This window comes from Acomys russatus, chromosome 2, assembly GCF_903995435.1.
Source record: "Acomys russatus chromosome 2, mAcoRus1.1, whole genome shotgun sequence".
NCBI lineage: Eukaryota > Metazoa > Chordata > Mammalia > Rodentia > Muridae > Acomys > Acomys russatus.
The window spans coordinates 21478853-21498356 of NC_067138.1; the positions used below are offsets into that span (position 1 = coordinate 21478853).

Genomic DNA, 19504 nt, shown 5'->3' on the forward strand with positions numbered 1-19504 from the left:
TTTCTGTGGCAACTGCACACATATGCACACACACACACATACACACCATACATGCATAATTAAAAGTAAAAATTAATCTAAGACTAAGGTAAATCTTTTTTAGTGCCTATTCAACTATATTTTGCTACGTATATCTTTAATGTCTTTTTTCTGTTTTGTGATGTTATGCTTCTTGTTTGTTTGATGCCTTCTTTTAGATGGGGACAGGACAATACATGTATGAGTTCTGAAATTTAGCATTCTCTTTTAAATCAGATGACAAATTGTGAATGGGACAATGAGAACGCAAATATTTAAATTATCATAGGCTCACAATTAAAAAAAATAACATCAAGCAATACCAACAGAGCCAACTAACGAGGGCTCAAGTTGGAGACTGAAGCTCCAACCAAGGACCACACGTGGACTGGACCTAGGTTCCCTACACAGATGTAGCTAATGGGCAGCTCCATCCTCATATGGGTCCCCTAGTAAGGGGCCTGGGGACTGATTCTGACATGAGTTCTGTTGCCCATTTTTCAATTACTCCTCCCTAATGGGGTTATCTCAGCAAGCAACAGGGGAAGAGGACACGCTCAGTCCTGGGAGAGAGGGGCTCCCCTACTCTGAGGAGCAGAGGAGAGGGATAAGAGAAAAACAGAGGGAGGGTAGGGCTATGAAGAGAGAAGGAAGGGAGCTATGACTGGGGTTTAAAGTGAATAATTAATAATAAAAAAAGAATTTGTAGCTATTAAGTCTAAATTTTAGAGAAATGAGTGAACGGTTAAGTTAATTAGCGCAGTGCAGAAAGATATTTACAGTTAGTGGATAAATCTATGGTAATGGTAATTATATGTAACATCTATACATTATCTATACAAGGTACTGTCTATTTCCTTGGGTAATTTTAACTTTATACATTGAAATTTAAAAATCACTCAGGAGGCAGAGGCAGGTGGGCCTCTGTGAGTTCGAGGCCAGCCTGGTTCACAAAGCAAGACCAGGATAGGACAGCCAAGGCTACACAGAGAAACCCTGTCTTGAAAAAATAAAAGGAGGTGGGGATAAATTTAAAAATTGGTTTAGAGGAAAGTATTTCAAACCATTGTGGTTAATAAATTTGATTTCTTATATTTATTACTATTAAGAAATCCCTCATCAAAAAAGCTTCTCTTTATAGCGAATGAAAACCAATACAGTAAATTAAAACTAGGCACAAAGCAAAGACCAACATATCACAGGAAGCTGTGATCTAATGTACACATCCCTGCCATAACTCCTGCATGCCTGTCTCACAGAACATGGCTGAAGAGAAGGCTGAAGGAATGTAGAAGACAGAATGACAGGAAGTCTGCTGCTAAATAGTCTGTTAGAAACTGCTACATAAACAAAACTGGAGCAATAGCAATATCCATAGATATGTTAATGTGAAAAGGGGAAATTTTCATAGGTCCCACCCCTAGACAAAGAATGATAGACAACCATTGACAGCTAGGAGGTGGGAATAAGTAACCCTTCCGAGAGATGAGCTCTGTTATTGGTTATCAGATACAAACTGGTCAGCCCTAAAACCATATATACACAAACAACAAAAGCAGATGTAACAGCTTGTATTTATGTATTTGTGCATGTGTACACACATGCAGATAATAATAATAATAAACATCAACTTCAAGGGAGACATGAGAAGGGTTAGAGTGAGAATACCAGGAAAGAGCCCCAAGGATCAAAGAGAAAAATGTATTTCTATTTTAATTTAATTTTTGAAGCTATATGATTACATAAAGAGAAAACCATTTAGACTCATATGCAAATGGAGATAGATTTTTCTAATGCATGAAATGAGTGCTCTGGGAAAGAAATTAGAATGTTGAGATCTTGTAGTCACTTATGGTCAAGGAATAGAGAAACAATAAAAAACTTGGCACAAGCCCATGGTTCTGGCTCAAGGCATCTCTATCTCTGGCAACTCAGAGTGTTTTTATGCAAGAAGAAAAGCTAACAAATCTCTTGGGTACACGCTTATCTCTATATAAACATAGATATCATTGTAGAACACAGAATGGGTTCCACTGTGATACCAACTCTGGAGAAACCATAAATTAAGATAATTTTCCTACTACCCTTATAAACAGAACAAAACCATTAAAAGTAGCAAATTTTAGTTGATAAAATCAACATCGATAAGAATAGTCATTCAGTTGTGAGAATACTTTGGCACCTATTTATTAAAACCAACTTCTAAGAGCTTATGAGCTAGCATGGACAGACTCATTAAACCAAGAAGCAACTTGGACTTCATTTACATCTTCTAAAATTAAGTTACAATCCCCTCCAGAGAAATAAGTAGCCTAATCGAAGATCTTCACTTCTCCATCGATTCCTCCAAATCCTGTAGTTTCATCCCCAGGTCTGTAGCATCTCTTCTGCTGTGGCCTCTACCCACTCTCTGCTCTCATTCCCAGGGAACTAACTAAGCAGCTCCTCTCCCTCCTATGAACCCCCTTTCCCCATCCCAGTTCATCTCTATTTCCATAGTTTCCAATACCCAGGAACAGGAACACATTCTTACTGTGTCCCCACTGGCCACACCTGACAAAAAACAAAGGACTTCCTCACACACAGACACCACACTCTCCTAAAAACCAAAGAGAAAACAGTAACCAAAGAACAAAACATCCACCCATCAAAGACAAGAGTAGACACCAATACCTAGAACTACAGTCTTCCCAATCCAAGATGCCTAGACACCAGCATAAAAACATAACAATACCCAGGATAATATGTCTCCACTAGAACCCTGCGATCCTATCACAATACGCCCTGAATATTGCAAGATAATTGAAACACGCATGCCTCTATGTTTATGACAGAGCTCTTGAAAGAAGAAGTGATTAAATACTTACAGAAATCTTTGAAAACACAAACAGTGGAAGAAAATGGAAAACAAAAAGCAGAGAAACAAAAGCATAACTGTTTGAGACCTGAAAGAGTTTCAGTTAGAATCAATAAACTGAATTGATGAAAAACCCAAAATGAGAAAAATGTAGAAATGAAAATTTTAGGAACTAAAGCAGAAACCTCAAAGGCAAGCTTTACCAACAGAAAACAATCGATAGAAGAAAGAATCAGACATGATAGAAGAAATAAATATATAGGTCATAGAAAATGTTAAACTGAAAAAACTCCTGGCACAAATATCCAGAAAATCTAAGAAAGACTACGAAAAACTCAAGTCTAAGAATAATAGAGTAAAGAAAGGAAAAGAAACCAGAGTAAAAGAAATGGAAAATATACTCAAAAAATCAAAGAAAAAAATCCTAACCTACAGGAAAAGAAGCCCTATTGAAGTACAAGAATGATACAGAATAGCAAATAGACTGAACCTGAAAAGAAATTCCACTTGGAACATAGTAATCAAAACATTAAACATTCAGAATAAGGAAAGAATGTTAAAAGCCTCAGGAAAAAGACTAAGTAACATATAATGTCTGGCATACCTCAATTATATCTGACTTCATAGAAAATCTGAAAGCCAGAAGTTTCTAGATAGATGTGCTGCAGACTCTAAGTGATCATAAACACCACATTACTATACGCAGAAAAACTATCAATTACCATAGATGGAGAAAAAAAGCTATTCCATGATAAAGTCCAATTTATACAACATCTATCAGAAAGTGCTAGAAGAAACCTCTCACCTAAGGAGATTAACTACATTCAAGAAACCCAGGGGATAACTAATCAGATGAACAATATCAAAAGAAAGAACACACACACACACACACACACACTTGAAAGCTCTAGAACAAAAAATAAATCACACCTATAAGGAATAGAGGACGAAAACTAATCAAACTCAGAGCTGAAATTTAAAAAGACAAAACAAAGCAAAAACAGAAACAAAGAGCAACACAAAGAATCAATGGGACAAAGTGGTGGTTCTTTTAGAAAACCAGTAAGATTGATAAGCCCTTCTCTAAATTAACTAAAAGGCAGAGTGAAAATATCTAAATCAACAAAATAAGAGATGAAAAAGCGGACATAACAAAAGACACCAAGGAAATCTAAAGAATCGTAAGGAAGTACTTTGATAACCTGTGTTCCCCAAAATGGGAAATATAAAAGAAATGGATAATTTTTTGATATATACTATTTACCAAAGTTAAATCAAGATCAGATAAACAAGTTAAACAGACATATAACTTGTAGTGTAATAAAAATGGTTATAAAAAGCCTCCCAATTTTAAAAAGCCCAGGGACAAATAATTATAGTGCAGAATTCTACCAAACATTCAAAGAAAAGTTAATTCCAACACCTCTAAAATTATTCCACAAAATAAAAACAGAAATAACATTGCCCAATTCATTTTATTATCAGTACCCTGATATCTAAACTACATAAAGACAAAACAAAGAATTACAAATCAACTTCCTTTACGAACATAGGTGTAAAATTTCTCAATAAAATACTTGCAAACCATATTCAAGAACAATTCAAAGAGATCATCCATTATGATCAAGCAGGTTTCATCCCAGAGAAGCAGAGATGTTTCAACATTCATAAATCCACAAATTTAAAAAACTGAAGGACAAAATCTACATGATTATCTCATTAGATGCACAAAAGGCATTTGACAAAATCCAACATTCCTTCATGATAAAAATTTCTGGACAGATAAGATATATAGTAGACATACCTAAACATACTGAAGGTAGACTGCAGTAAGCGCATAGCCACCATAAACTTAATTGAAGAAAAACAGAAATTCCATTAAAATCAGGACCAAGACAAGGTTGTCCACTCCCTCCATATATATGATATATATTATATATATCATGTCTATATACTATACTAGTACTTGAACTCTTATCTAGAATAATAAGACCAATGAAACAGATCAAGGACATACAAAATAGAAAGGAAGAAATCAAAGCACCTTTATTTGCAGATGATATTATAATATGTATAAATGACCTGAAAAATTCCACCAGGAAACCCCTGCACCTGATAAACCCTTTCAGCATAGTAGCTGAATACAGAATTGACTCATAAAAATCAGTAGCCCTCCTGTACATATATGACAAAAAGACTGAGAAGGAAATCATAGAAACAACACCTTTCCCAAATAGTCTCAAGTGAAAAAACATCAATTATTTGAAGAAGAAATTTGAAGAAGATAACAGACTATGGAAAGCTCTCCAATGCTCATGAGTCAGTAGGATTAATATAGAAAAAATGCTACTCCCACAAAAAGCAACCCACAGATTCATGCAATCTCCCTAAAATTCCAACACAAATTTTCATAGATCTTTAAAAGACATTTTTCAGCTTTATACAAAAATCCTGGGATAGCTGAAACAATCCAAAATAGTAAGGAACCACTAGAGTATCACCTACAAAGATATAGTAACAAAAAACAGCACGGAGCTGGCACAAAAACAGACTCATTGACCAATAGGTTTAAATTGAAGACCCATATATAAATCCACACAAAACAAACAAAAACAAGAGTAGTAAAATGACCCTTAATGCTATAGCCTCATAGGTCACTACCTTGTCCAGCCATCATCAAAGAAGTTTTCTCCTGCCGCATATGGGAATGAATTCATAGCCCCACAGCCAGACATTATGCAGAGTGATAGACTTGGAGCACACACCCCTAAGTGGGGATGTCTCCATCAAATTTCTCCCCTCAGAGCTCAGAGAACCCCACAGCGAAGGCAGAAAAAAATGAGAGCCAGAAGATTTAGAGCAAGGCCCTCTAAATCGTGAACAAAGCTCATACAAACTCACAGAGACACAGAGACAGCATGCACAGAGCATGCGCGGGTCTACACCAGGTCCTCAGCATATATATTATGAGCTTCAACTTAGTGATTTTTAATGGGATTCCTAAGTGTGCAAATGAACTGGGTCTTTGGTTCTTGTGCCTTCTCTTGAGCTCTTTTCCTTCTGTTGATTTATTTTGTCCAATTCTGATGCAATAATTTTTTTTATATTTTATCACTTAATTTTATCTTAATTTATCCTATTCTATTATTATTTTATTTCATTATTATTCCATAAAAGCCTGTTATTTCCCACTGAGAAACAGAAAGTGAGTGGCTCCAGATGGGAAGGGAAATACAGAGGAACTAGGGGAAGTAGAAGGAGGGGAAACTGTAAGACTGTAACCAGGATATATTGTATGAAAAAAAGAATTTAATTTCTATAAAAGAAACAAAAAAAAATTATAAATAAAATTAAGTTACATTCCATCAAACTGTGGGAAAATACTATGTAAAGTTATAACTTACTATGGTTTTTTTATTTTATGAGTTGAGATTTTTGAGTAAGACATTTACTTAATATTAAATTTTTATTTTCTACATGAAAATAATTTGTATATATATGTATAATATATACAATTTAAAAGTTTCCAGGAATTTTCTGGCTTTTTAATGTTAGAAGTACGGCGTGTGTTCTCCATTTCCTCTCATGGAATATGTGACAGTTTGGGATAGATACTTTCTGCTTGATCTCATTTGTGTTGATGCGTTCATTCACTCATCCATTTATGTATTTTTTTATATTCATTTACTCAATAAATCTTATAGGTCAAGTACCGGCTATGTGATTCCAAAATACATGACTCAAAACTATTTTTCATTACTGTCTCATGGAACTAACTTGAATACATACACAGTATCAATATTTTAACCACAAATGAACACTTACCAGGTGACAGTAACATTTTAGTTTGTGTTCTGCTAGGGGCTTGTTTTGAGTATTCTTTGGTTAGGGGCATCCAATCTGCTGAAATCTAGGAGCTGATAGTGGTCCTAGAGCCTAGCAGAGCATTTGTATGGGGAACTTCCTAGAGCAGCTGAGAATTTCAGTGTCTTAACTTATTTGAAATTTACAAAGGCAAATGGACTCAGCCAGAAAGAGAAAAATTGTGATGGAACATCAATCTAACAAGGTTAGGTGAGCAAACAGGCATCCTAGAAATAACAATCCATTGTCTCATGCTTGAAGGGACAAACTTCTAATGTGTTTGAAATACATTTCTTCCAGAGTGCTCACTAGCACATGCAGATATATCGACAATTACGGTCTTTTTACTGCAGAGAAGTTTGTCTTATGAGGTAGCACGTTTTCCAGAAAGATACTATAATTGTTTGCCTTTTCAATCACATAAGGCGTAGCAGAAATTGAGTCTTCAGTGAAATAGCACAGAGGCATAAAAGTGAGGCACGGAGCAATAAAAGTGATTTTATTCTTTTAAATCTGTCTTCAAACTCTTGGATACAATTTTAATCTGTTGGTTGAGCCTGCTGATGGGATCTGGAAATCTTGACTGCTTGTCACAATGTTTAGCTTCAATTAGCTTCCTCTTGTCATCATTTTTGCCATGGCTGCTTGTGTTACAAGAACTTCTCTGCACAAGATTAGCCCTATTTATAGAAATGTGTATCTTGAGCCAAGTTCAATAAGGACGCATAGTTGACATGTAAATCACATCAGAGATTTTTGAATGATGCTAATGATTCTTAACTTTGGAGTCTCACGATCTGACTAACTTCAGTGGAAAGGAATTCACTGAAGCAGAAACTCCTGTTTTGCAATTTCCTAATTAGGTATTCTAATATTTGAATGTGGAAAAAGCAGGATATAAATATTTCAAGAAAGGAGCTTAAACTTAATGAATGCATTTTTTCCAGAGGATCTTTTTATAATCAGAAACATATTACTAGATGTGTTGTTTAATTTTCCAGCATAGTTGTCTCTAGAGTTCTCAGTAAATATGTATATGTAATAGCTAAAGAGTACAGATCTGTTAACAAATTGATTGATTAAACTATATTTGATTGCATTTAAACAGCTAATGGCCAAGTTGCTAAAGAGTATCTGTGTTGTGTTACTTTCATGTTGAGCATGAAAACCTTAAGAAGCATGAAATCATTTGAAGTGTGAAAAATACTGAGTGACTCAGAAACAATTATGAGTTTAGAAAGAGGAAGCATCAGTGTAAGCTGGACATCAGGGACACTTACTATGACATTAGGGCACATGGTCTGAATACTACAGGCAGCCAAAGGAAGCTGTTACTATTGAGGAAACAGTGGTCTATGCAGAGGAAACTATGCAATATACGCAAGAGGAGATGGTCGGGTGGAATACACAAGATAAATGAGTGTTGATTGATAGGTAGCATAAAGCTCCACGTTGCTGGTCATCCAGAACTCTGCTTTCATTGTCAGGGTTTAAGAACTGTCTTCAGAATATGCAGACCTTAGCTCTATAGCAGATCTGAACATATGGACAAAATCGTGCTTCTAGTCACTGGTATTGGTTTATATTCCTCTATCATTTTATTTTGAAATATTAGTGGGTGATTTTTACATATGAAGTTATGTGTATATATAAAATTCCAAATAAAGTCCATAGAATTGTGTTATCTGGAAAAGAAATATAGTAAATTTAACTTACGATGTACAATAATTAAACATCTCAAGCTTGTGACCTTCCTTAAGAACCAGAGCGATTCCCAACAGCCTTCATTTGCCTCTCTCTGGCTCCTTCCTTATCACATCTCTCAGCTTCCTCATACCCTGAAGATCACTGCTCTCTTACATGTACAACAAGCACTTTCCCTGATAAGCAATCCTCAGCTCCATAGTTCTTAATTTTTATAGTTGGTTTTCATTATCTTTTTCTGTCATTTTAAAATTTAAGTTAAATTAATCCAATGACAAATTGTAACATAGAATTATATACATTAGTAGAATACCTTAGAAAGCTTCGTTTCAACTCATGTAAACATTTGTAAAATACTAGTATAAAATTAAAAATATCTTATACACATAAATTATTTCATTTGTTTGTTGTAAAATCATTCAAACATTCTTGCTCTAGGTTTTAGAGTGTATAGTCCGTTACTGTTTCATTACATCTCTCTCTAATGCTTATGAACTTTGTGTCTACTTTAAGATGTTCCTCACTCAGACATAAGGAAAATATTTTCCTACTTTAATTCCTCTAATGATCCTGATCCCAGGTGCTGAGCTCTGCTAGAATACAGTTAAAATAGTAGCAATGCGTCTTAGGTACCACTGCAGTAGCATTACATGTACCATTGGTTTGTCAAGCATTTTGAAGCACTCCAGTTTTACCCTCATATGTTAAGTTATGGAGTTTGTACTGAATCCTATAGAAATGGGTATGGGCTAAGTATTTAATAATTTTTATTATTAAAAACAGCTATGATGCTGAGTGTCATAGTTTTTGTGAACCTGAAGAAAAACCTAGACATACCTGGTTAGTTTTGGTCTACTTGATACAAACTAGAGTCATCTATGAAAAATAGAATCTCATCTGAGCAATCAAATTGGTCTATGGACATGTCTGTAGAGCATGTCCTTGGGTACCATTTGATATGGGAAGATCCATCCCACCACTGGGGGTACTACCCCTCAATACATGGGCCTGGGCAAGCTGAACAAGCTATGAGAAGTAAGCCAGGAAAACGCATTCATCCAGGTTTATGTTCTTACTTTCGGGTTTCTGCCTTGGCTTCCCTGGAAGGGGGACTATTACTTGTAAGTGTAGGCTGAAATACCCAACCCTGAACAAGGTAGTCTCTGTCCGTGAATTCTAAGAGCACACATACTAAACTAGGGCACCTAAGAATAGGGAATCTGAAGTGAGGAACTGCCTCCATCAGATTGGTCTCTGTGTGTGTGTCTAAGGAATATTCCCTTGATGGAGAATTGATACAGGAGGGCCCTGCCCACTGCAGATGATACCATGCTGAGGCAGGTGGGCCAAGGTTGTGTAAGACATGTAGCTGTGCAAGCCAGTGGGACAAGCAAGAAAGCAGCATCCTTTCCTCCATGGTCTCTGCTTCAGTGCCCAGCCCCAGGTTGTTCCTGCCTTGGCTTCCCTCTCTGATGGACCCAGAAACTGAAATCAACGCTCCCCTGCTCACACTGTGTTTGGTCATGGTACTCGATCCCAGCAAAAGAAAGGCAAGCTAGAGCACAATACAGCGAAAGGAAAAGAGGAAGGCATACACGAGACACTAAGGGAACATGAAGTTGGTCTTAGAGAGAAAAACAAGATTTATAGTCTCAACACCAATTTAACTTGTGACTGAGAGATAAGTTGTATGAAGTCTCCAATATGATATTGCTGTTCTCCTCCAAAAAAACTAACTGGGTCGGAGGCGTGAGAGAGGGAGTAAAACACGTGCCAATTTTCAAGGAACTCATAAGAAATTTCACTTTCTATAGAGCCAACAAGGGAGAAAACGTATTGAAAAAGTTAGAATTAGTAGTATGATTTTAATAGAAGCTAACATTTAGTTGTCTCTTCAGAACCCACACTTTCTGATTCCTTTTCTCATTTGTCCGTCCCAGCCCAAGTGAGAGGGGTGTGCCTGTGACTCAAGCTTGCAGGCATCTGATTCAGTGAAATTATTTTTGTAAATCATTAAGAGTTATTAAAACTTCTGTGATACCTTTGAGTTTAAAACTTACCCAATGAATCTGGGATGATCTCATCTGGAGAATGAAATATTTGTAGTGTATCTTCGGTTCTTTCCATCAGGTTGTCTCCTTGAAGCCTAAAGAATTAAAAAGCATCATTGGAAACTGTGACATTGCTAAATGGTGAGCTATGAAGTGCATATCAGACTTCTAGACTCTGAAATCAAACACACTTTTTCAAAGTAAACATAGACATTTACTAGATCCATCTTATGCTCAGGTTGTTGCCTTTTCCAGCCTGATACTCTGTGTTCAGTTGACTTCTTCTGGGTCCTGGACTCATGAGACAGATTTTTTTTTTAATCATTGTACAGAGGTTTGCCACACACACACACACACACGCACACGCACACGCACACACACACACACACACACACACACACTTTCCAAATCAACCTGTCTGAGAAGAAGGGCAAAAGGTCAAAATCTGTCAGTGGTGGGAGGGAGGATCCTAGTGTGTACAACAGCCCAGGTCTGATGGAGACACTAGGGAACCCTTGGTAAAGGAACACTCTCTAGGTCCTTTACAGTGTGTATCCCGCAACTGACATATGCTCATGTCTACACTAAGAAGTGATACCTCACAATACTAAGTTCAACCTGGGTTTATGGAACACTCTGAAAGTGTATTCTCAGAAGAAGGTGGGTATTAGCAATGTGTCCCAGAATTCTGCCCTAAAAAAAAGCTCAGTTCTGTAAATGTTGAAGGAGAGACTATGAAACAGTCCTGAGACTGGAAGTTTCTACCAATGCTTTCACATTTTTTGTATGTTGAGGAAATGACAAATGCTTTCCTAGGGAAATACTAATAAAATATGCCATATAAAACTAAGGTTTATTAAAAATAAAAAGTATAATTTGTAACTACAATGAGATCTCATGTTAAAATTCTTAGTAATACTTTTGTTTTTTATGCCATGGTGGAATTACACAATAGCTCATTCTCTTTATCTTTAGTAAAATTATAAATAATTGTAAATTATGCTTTCCTTTTTATATTATGGATTTCTGTGTATTTCTCTATATGCCACAATTTGTACTTTTATATGTAAATACAGGTTGTATTGTGCTATACTGTTACATATTGTAAGTTAACTAGGATGGTCATCAGGTTAAACAGCACTTGTTGCCAAGACTGAATACGCACATTTGTTCCTTCAGACCCGCATAGTAAAAGAAGAGAACTGACTCCTGCAAATTGTCTTTTGACTTCCACATAAGAGCCATGGCATGCGAAAACCAGCACCCAAAAATAAACAAATAGTGAAATAAAAATAAAGACTTGTCAAGGAGAATTTTCTTGCAACACTTTTTGGCCCACTTATGTATGCACTTTATACCTCAACAAATTTTTTTTTCATGATTATAATTTTATCAATAGAATACAAATGGAGTGACTGGTTTGTTGGATAGATGGATGGATGATGTACATACATATATATAGATACATGATGGATAGATATTTTCATTTTCTTATTTATGCCCATTTTTTATTACTGTTATTCTTTTTTTATTATTAATTTATTCTTGTTACATCTCAATGTTTATCCCATCCCTTGTATCCTCCCATTCCTCCCCCCCCCATTTTCCCATTATTCCCCTCCCCTATGACTGTTCCTGAGGGGGATTACCTCCCCCTATATATTCTCATAGGGTATCAAGTCTCTTCTTGGCTACCTGCTGTCCTTCCTCTGAGTGCCACCACCTCAACAAATTTTAACTAAAAAAACTGCTTTAAAATAATTAAAGAGCTATACTTTCTCCCAAATCTTTCCTGCTACTTTCCTCTTTTCAATTCATGTAAACAAATTAGGAAAAATATTTTTGATAAGCCATAATATCATATATTGGGTTCTTTTTGGTTTTTTTTAGAATATATTTTATTAATTTTTTTATTTTTTACATATACATTTATATTATTACACATTTATACAATAAACTACCTATAGCAAGAGGAGCCATTACACAATCAGGAACTGTGTAAATGTTACATTCTTAATGTTTTGGCTATTTGTTTTTGACAGACTTGAAGAAACATCTTTCCTATCTTGGTGCATCTAAAATTCTAAATGTAAATCAGTATCTATCATATCTCATCATTATCAACTTAAAACATTTATCTAGACCTAAAAACATCTTAAACTCTAAACAACTAAGCTTCATTGTAAAACTAAATTATCTGGTCTTCAACCCCATCAGAGACTTGAGAAGGAATAAAATTGGTTACCTGAGTGTACCCGGAGTGCAGGTTATCAGCTTCCCAAACGAGAAGATGACAGAGACAGTTTGCTACCTGAGAAGTCACCCAAAACTCTCTATATTGTGGGAGCACCATCTTCAGCCTTCTGGCCCTATATATCTGATAGGTATATTTGTGAGGCAGGAAACTATTGAAGACTTTCTTACTCTGTCTTGACATAGTTTGGCCAACAACTCTGCCTGCATTCAAGCCTGCCCCTTTTAAGGCAGAATTCTGCCTGTGGTAGAAATGAGGACATTTTGCCCAGTGGCTTGTTTGCCACATTTGAAGCCATCTCCATAAGGAGGTTCTTTGATGCTCAGCATCCTTTTTGAGGTAGGCTGGGTGTTGCCAGGAGTTAACCTGTCTCACTGTCAGTGAGTCTTTAAAATAATAAAAACATCTTAAATGCAATATTCTGTATATATCTCTGAGGGTTTTGAAGACCATATCTAACTATCCTACCTTATCTTTCTATGCATGCATATCTGTCTGTTGCACCTAAGATGCATATTCTTATGATAAAGTAAACAGTAATTGATATAACCATTATTTGATCAACTAACAATTAACTTGTATAACTTATTTATCCTAAACAACCTGCGATAGCACTTTCAAAGTATTAGAAATAAACCTTGTATTATAATTGAGTTATATGGGTACAACAGCTCATGTTAGAGTAGAAATACATATATAATGTGTGTGAAGAATAATCTTACATTTGAATTCTATACGACTGTATCTAAAATTAAACTTATTTTGCATATATATACAAAATTCTATACCAGTGAATTAAAAATAGCCTTGTGAGTGACAATTGAGGCAATAAATTGAGTAGTAGATTCACTAACCTACCTTTTGTTCTATCCTCCCTATATATTTCTATATTCCTTTTGAGTTCTTGTTCCATTACCATTCTATCAACAGTATTAAAGAGAAAGTGTATATTTCAAGATATAATTAATAATTGTTATTAAAAATTCACAAGGAATATGGTTTGTTGGTACACGCCTTTGATCCCAGCATTGGGGAAGCAGAGGCAGGCAGATCTCTGTGAGTTCAAGGCCAGTCTGGTCTACAAAGTAAGTTAAGGACAGCCAAGAATACACAGAGAAACCCTGTCTCGAAGAACAAAACAAACAAACAAACAAACAAACATAAACTCACAAGGCAATAGAAAGATAGGTTAATGATTAAGAGTGCTTACTGTTCTTGCAGCAAACCCAAGTTCTGGTTCTGAGAACAAACCATGGGTGGCTGACAAATGCTCATAACTACAGATCCAGAGGATACTATGCCCACTTCTGCACACTGAAAACAACCTCACTTATGTGTACTGTGTGTGTGGATGCATGCCTTGAGCATGGGGACACACACACACATGCACACACAGATGTTTAAATTAACCTTTTAGAATATTTGCAAATGCTTCAGTATACTTGTGTAATTAACAGTAGGTTTGAATGTTAAAAAAAAAAAATCTCCACAAAGATGAACTAGTTGGGACATAAAGACTATGTCTGCCTCTCTAGGGTACCAACACTTGTCTGGGATGCTGTAATCCCAGTGTGTGAAGGTGGAAGATCTCCAGTTCAACACCATCCTGGTGAGAACCTGCCTGAGAAATTGAAAAGGGAATTTTTAAAAACCCTGTCATCCATCATCTTTTAGAATGAGGTTGCTGGTACATGACCACAGTGAAAACTCGGGAGTTCCAAAAGCCCATGATGATACTCAAAGTGTTGCAGCCCTTTGCTAAGCTGCCATGCTGAGCACGGCAGAGGATGGCAGGCACCCGACACCAGCCTGAAGGCAGGTCCAGTGAGAGGCAGACCCAGCAGGTGCTTTGCTGGTGGTCAGCGCTGAGCTTGCCTTGATGGAGTGGGCTTCAGCAGCTGCCAAAGCAGTTTTGCCATCGCTGCCCCAGGCATCCAGCCGCAATTCTTCCCCAGAATAAATGATGAATTGCAAATGATCATGGTGGAGTGAGAGAGCAAGGCAAGCCTTTATTTTTGTGAATCAAGGGTTTATAACCCCTGGGCAGTGGGAAGGGGTTTGAGGGTGAATGTGTCTGTTTCACTGGAGCTTGAGGCACCAGGCAGACAATCTACATGTATCAAAACCATCCTACCATAAGAGGGGAAAGCAGTACTTAATTATCCTATGAGTGGGAGGAGATCTCCTGGAAAAGTCATAGGTCATTGGTTAAAAAGCTAAGACATCTTACTAACATAGAGTGGATATCTTCAGGAATCCCCAGGTGCTTGCTGAACTGGTTCTACCAGGACAAAAGGAGTTGCACCTCAGGTAGAGGATGTGGGGGTTTGGGATCCCTAGATCAGGCAAAGAAGAGGGATCCCTGCTGACAAATGGAGTCCTTCATACTATACCCAGCTCAGAGGCTAACCGGAGATGCCAACAGTAGATAGGGTTTCCCGACAAACCCATTTTTGTTGTCGGTTTTGTTTCTGTTTTGTTTTATTTGTTTGTTTTAAACATCTCATGGATCAGTAGAGGCAAATATTTACTTAGCACTTATTAATTTGATCAGTGATGAGACAAGTGTTGCAAGGATCAAAGGAAGTTCTGTCTTTGATTTTGGGGTCCTTGGTGTAACTGAGTTGCAGGAACCAACGGCCATGAGTAACGCCCAGCACACTGGGTGTCCTTGAAGCTGGCTCATCTTTGTCCAAGCACTGCCCTCCAGATGCCTGAGAAGCTGTCTGCTGTGACTTGGCACCTTTCCCCAGGGGAGAGATGTGCCAATGTTCCCCAGGCTACAAGACACACAGCACTGCTGTTGTCAGAGCTTAGTAGCTGCTGCACAAACAAGGGTTGTGTGGGCAAGTCCGGGAAATGAAGCCTTTACAAAGTTCAACTTTTTACCACAGAGCTTTTCCAAGCCTTTTCTATTTGCTTTCTAAAACCACTCTTTCATATGAAACAAACTTCCTTATATTTTTAACCCCTACGTGGGATGCCTCTGCTCTCCATTGTCACACCCCTATGCATGGTAGCCCTATCCTTTATTGTTACACTGAAGCTCTTCTCCTGGGGAGTGAGATGGGGTTCAATGGTAGATCATGTGCTTAGCCTGAATGTGAAAAAAAAAAGTATTCTTACTATATTATTCTTCCCCCAAGGAAAGCTGCCTGCCCCCTCACCCCTTAGGTCATTCAGAGTTGTGTGGATAAACATTTCTGCTCTTTGGTAATAAAGGCTTTGCTCAGGTCTTCAGTTCCCTCCTTCACTTCTTGTATCCCTAGTATCTGGAATGGTTGTGTAGTCATGTGCACGCATATGTGATAATCTCAAAGTCCCTTGATTTCCTCAGAGCTGGGGTGACTTTTTTGTTTGTTTGTTTTTGCTTTGTCACCCTAAACCAATGTCAGGAATCTCACTGTCACTTGGCATCAGAAATGCCTAACTCCATGTTCCTTGGAAATACCTCTTGCATTATGCTTTTTTATAATGCTGCGCCCGCTAACACCTTTTCAGGAATGATTTTAATTGTATGCTCCTGTTCCTTCTGAGATGTTCTGGTTTTCCTAATTGCCATTTGTCCCTCCTCAGTTAGAGTTCATATGTCCACAGTTCCTTTCCAGGCAATCCCTCCACCGTTTCATGTCTCTTTTGCTCTTTGCTTACTTTTACCAGCCTTTCTCCTGCCATTGTTACTCATTCTGTGCATTTCCTCTATATGAACAAGCTTACTTCTCTTTCAGCCATAGAGTGACAAACATACACACATGCAAACATATACACATGAACACACACACCCACATGCACACACACACACACGAGTGCATGCCCGCGCACACAGACTTTGGTCCAACATTGTCTAACACACATTGCTGTTTTCTTTTCTTATGTACTGCACTTGGAGTCAAGCTCCTGAAATACTCCTCATTCAGTACCTTTCAGCAGAGGCGGCCTTATCATCAACATTTTTAGTGGTTCCATAGACAGGTTTTAGGAATTCACCATAAATTACAATGAAGAAAATAGGGAGTTGTAAGTGTTTGTGACCTCTTTCTTTGGAGAGAGAGAGAACGAGAGAGAGAGAGAGAGAGAGAGAGAGAGAGAGAGAGAGAGAGAGAGAAACCATAATTTTAGCTGGTTTCTCAAAATAATCTTTGACTCCAAAGGGTTTAAGCACTCCCATTTGTATTGCCTTCTTGTCTCCTGTAAGACGAATTATGGTTTCCTCAGCAAATTATGTGAGTCCCGCAATTGGACAATCCCTGCTTGTGTCTGCAAGTCCATCTTCTTGGATGTTCTCCTGAGGTTTAATAGTCTGTGACCTCAAAACTCCTTTCACTTTTTCAAAAATATGTCATTGAGAGTCCTCTGTCACTGTGCTGTTATCTCTGGCAACATGCCCCTGTCCTTTTTTTTTTTTTTTAAACCGTGGGGCTTATTTCCCATTTTTCATTCTGTGTTCTCCCCCTTTAAAAGCCTTCCCTCTGGAAGTCTTAGCAGATTCTGCAAATCTTTACCATTTCTCTCCTTCTGTGTCTCACCTGTTTATACAGATGTCTGTTTGTTATTTTGGGAAAAGATTTTTGTCTCTAAAAATCAACCCTAAAGGTTAATTGAGTTTGGTATATTACAGGCTCCAGGGGGATTTTTATGATATTTTTCAGTGATTATTTCAAATGGAAATAAAAATGTATGTGATCCAAAGGAGAGGCAAGAATTCTCTACTGACTATTTATTTATAGCAACATGCCCTTGAGAAATTCTAAATATCATCCTGCATGTGTCCTTCTTGGGTCAAATAGTTCTGTGCCAGGTCCACTATGATACAGAGAATGAGTCAAAGGCTGATGTGTAGGAGCTTATATCGTTCCAGAAGAAGGGAAGAAAGGCATGGGTATGTGAAGTAGAAAACCAAAGTCATATGATAAGGGATTATTGAGTCAGCTCATGTAGCCATGGCTTCTACTTAAACCACATGAGGTTCTAGGGAATCTAATGTGATGTAATTGAGGAAGCAAAAGGCAAAGCATATATTCAGGACTAACCCTTGGGCAATGGCTTTCCTTAACCTATATTTGGAACATGCACTAGTAGGGCATGACTGCCATTTGTTATCCCTGAGTAGGAAATAAGATGTAACAGGACCAAGAAAAGTGAGAGGCTGAACTTTGTGCCTGTATAAATGCAGTTACCTACTGCCCCTTAAAGCAACTCAGAAAGAGGCGAGGCAAAGAAGGTCACAGTGGGGCTCACATGGTGCTAAGAAGGGCTATAAGTATATTTGTTTAAAACAAATTAATCATCTTTCCATTTATACAAGCCAGTGAGATCCAGCTAGGTAGAGGAAGTGCTGTTATAAATACTGAAAAGCAGTATCCTAAATTCTGTGGGATGCTTTCTTGCACAGTCTTAATAAAGAACTGGATGATGACAGATGTGTCCACAGGAGTTATTGTGCCTGTCACAGGACCTGGTAAATGTGCATGATTAGTGAACACCTGTTACATAAATATAGTGAGGATTTACCCAGATGGGAAAGGGATTAATCAAGAAGTCAGAGCTCATTCAGGAAACTGGTTGTGATAATGTGGGCAATATGTTGGTAACCTTGGCTAGTTTTCATGATTTCACCACAAAAACCAGAGAAGGAACATGTAAGTTCTCATTCAAAAGAATCAATACTAGCACAGGACTAACTGTCCTCAGGAGGGAGCTTGAGCAGACAGGCAAGGTGATTTCTCCTTTTTAAGAACCCAAAGGGTTCAATAAAGTGATATACTTTTAAATGTTTTTTTAAAATCTTTTTCTTAAATCCATCCTGTGGTCTTGGGATACATCTCCATGGCAGAGTGCTTGTCACACATGCATAGTGTCCTGCGTTTGAGACCTAGCAAAGGGCAGACAAACTCTCTGTCGCTGGTGGTCCAGCTGAACCCCGACGTGGGCAATGAGACATTCACACAAACAAAGTATTGTTCCTAACATTGCACTAGAAGACTTACCAGGGCTGTATAGATAAATGATCACATTATGCACACATTCATTATTTTGTCTAAATATGTTCTGGAAGGAAACAGTATGTGACTTAAAAGTAGATAGATATTCATCAGATGCGTCTTTGTCACTGAGTAATTAGTTGAAGGCTTACCTAACGCTTCTAGTACATACAGGACTCCATAAGGATACACTCACTGAGGAAGCTTTGCTGGAGTGGGCCAGAATCAGGATGGGGTTGGGGGAAGAGAGCATGAGAAACCCACAGTAGCTTATAGCTTCATTAAGAGCTCAGATGGCTGACCTAGCCTGAATGGAAAGCCCCGATTGTCTGACATGCCTAATGTGATAAAGCTGTAACAACAACAGCAGCAACAACGTCACGCTCAACAGACTGATGAAATGCATGGCATCATCTGGAAATCCTGAACAATAATCCAGAAAGAGAAGAGCATGTCATGGATGAGGGTCCTGTGGACAGTCAGTGGCACAGGAGCTGGAGACACTGGGAAAAGACACTGTCATTCCCATCCTTGTGGAGTTTAGATTCGGGCAACCAGAAGTAAGGGATAAGTAAAACACAGCTGAGGGCTTATAAGAAATCCAATTTATTTTAAAGAAAGGAAAAGTGAACTGAGTATGGAGGACGAGTGTACAACTACCCAGGGAGTGTACAGGGAGGGCTGCTCTCAAATGGAAAACTTGAACTGAAACATGAAGTGGTGGAATGTTCTAGACTCCTGAAAAAACGGTGCTCCAGTATGGAGAAATTACATT

The 19504-nt window shown here is 37.7% G+C and overlaps 1 protein-coding gene across 6 annotated transcripts in view; it reads right to left on the minus strand.

The window, feature by feature from the left end:
- The window catches only part of C2H8orf34 (chromosome 2 C8orf34 homolog), a 426915-nt gene that overhangs the window by 98505 nt on the left and 308906 nt on the right, over window positions 1–19504 (minus strand). For all 6 annotated transcript variants that reach the window (XM_051159058.1, XM_051159051.1, XM_051159035.1 and 3 more), the window contains one exon: window positions 10504–10589. In XM_051159058.1, the coding sequence (XP_051015015.1) occupies window positions 10504–10589 (86 nt within the window). The remainder of the gene's footprint in view (window positions 1–10503; window positions 10590–19504) is intronic.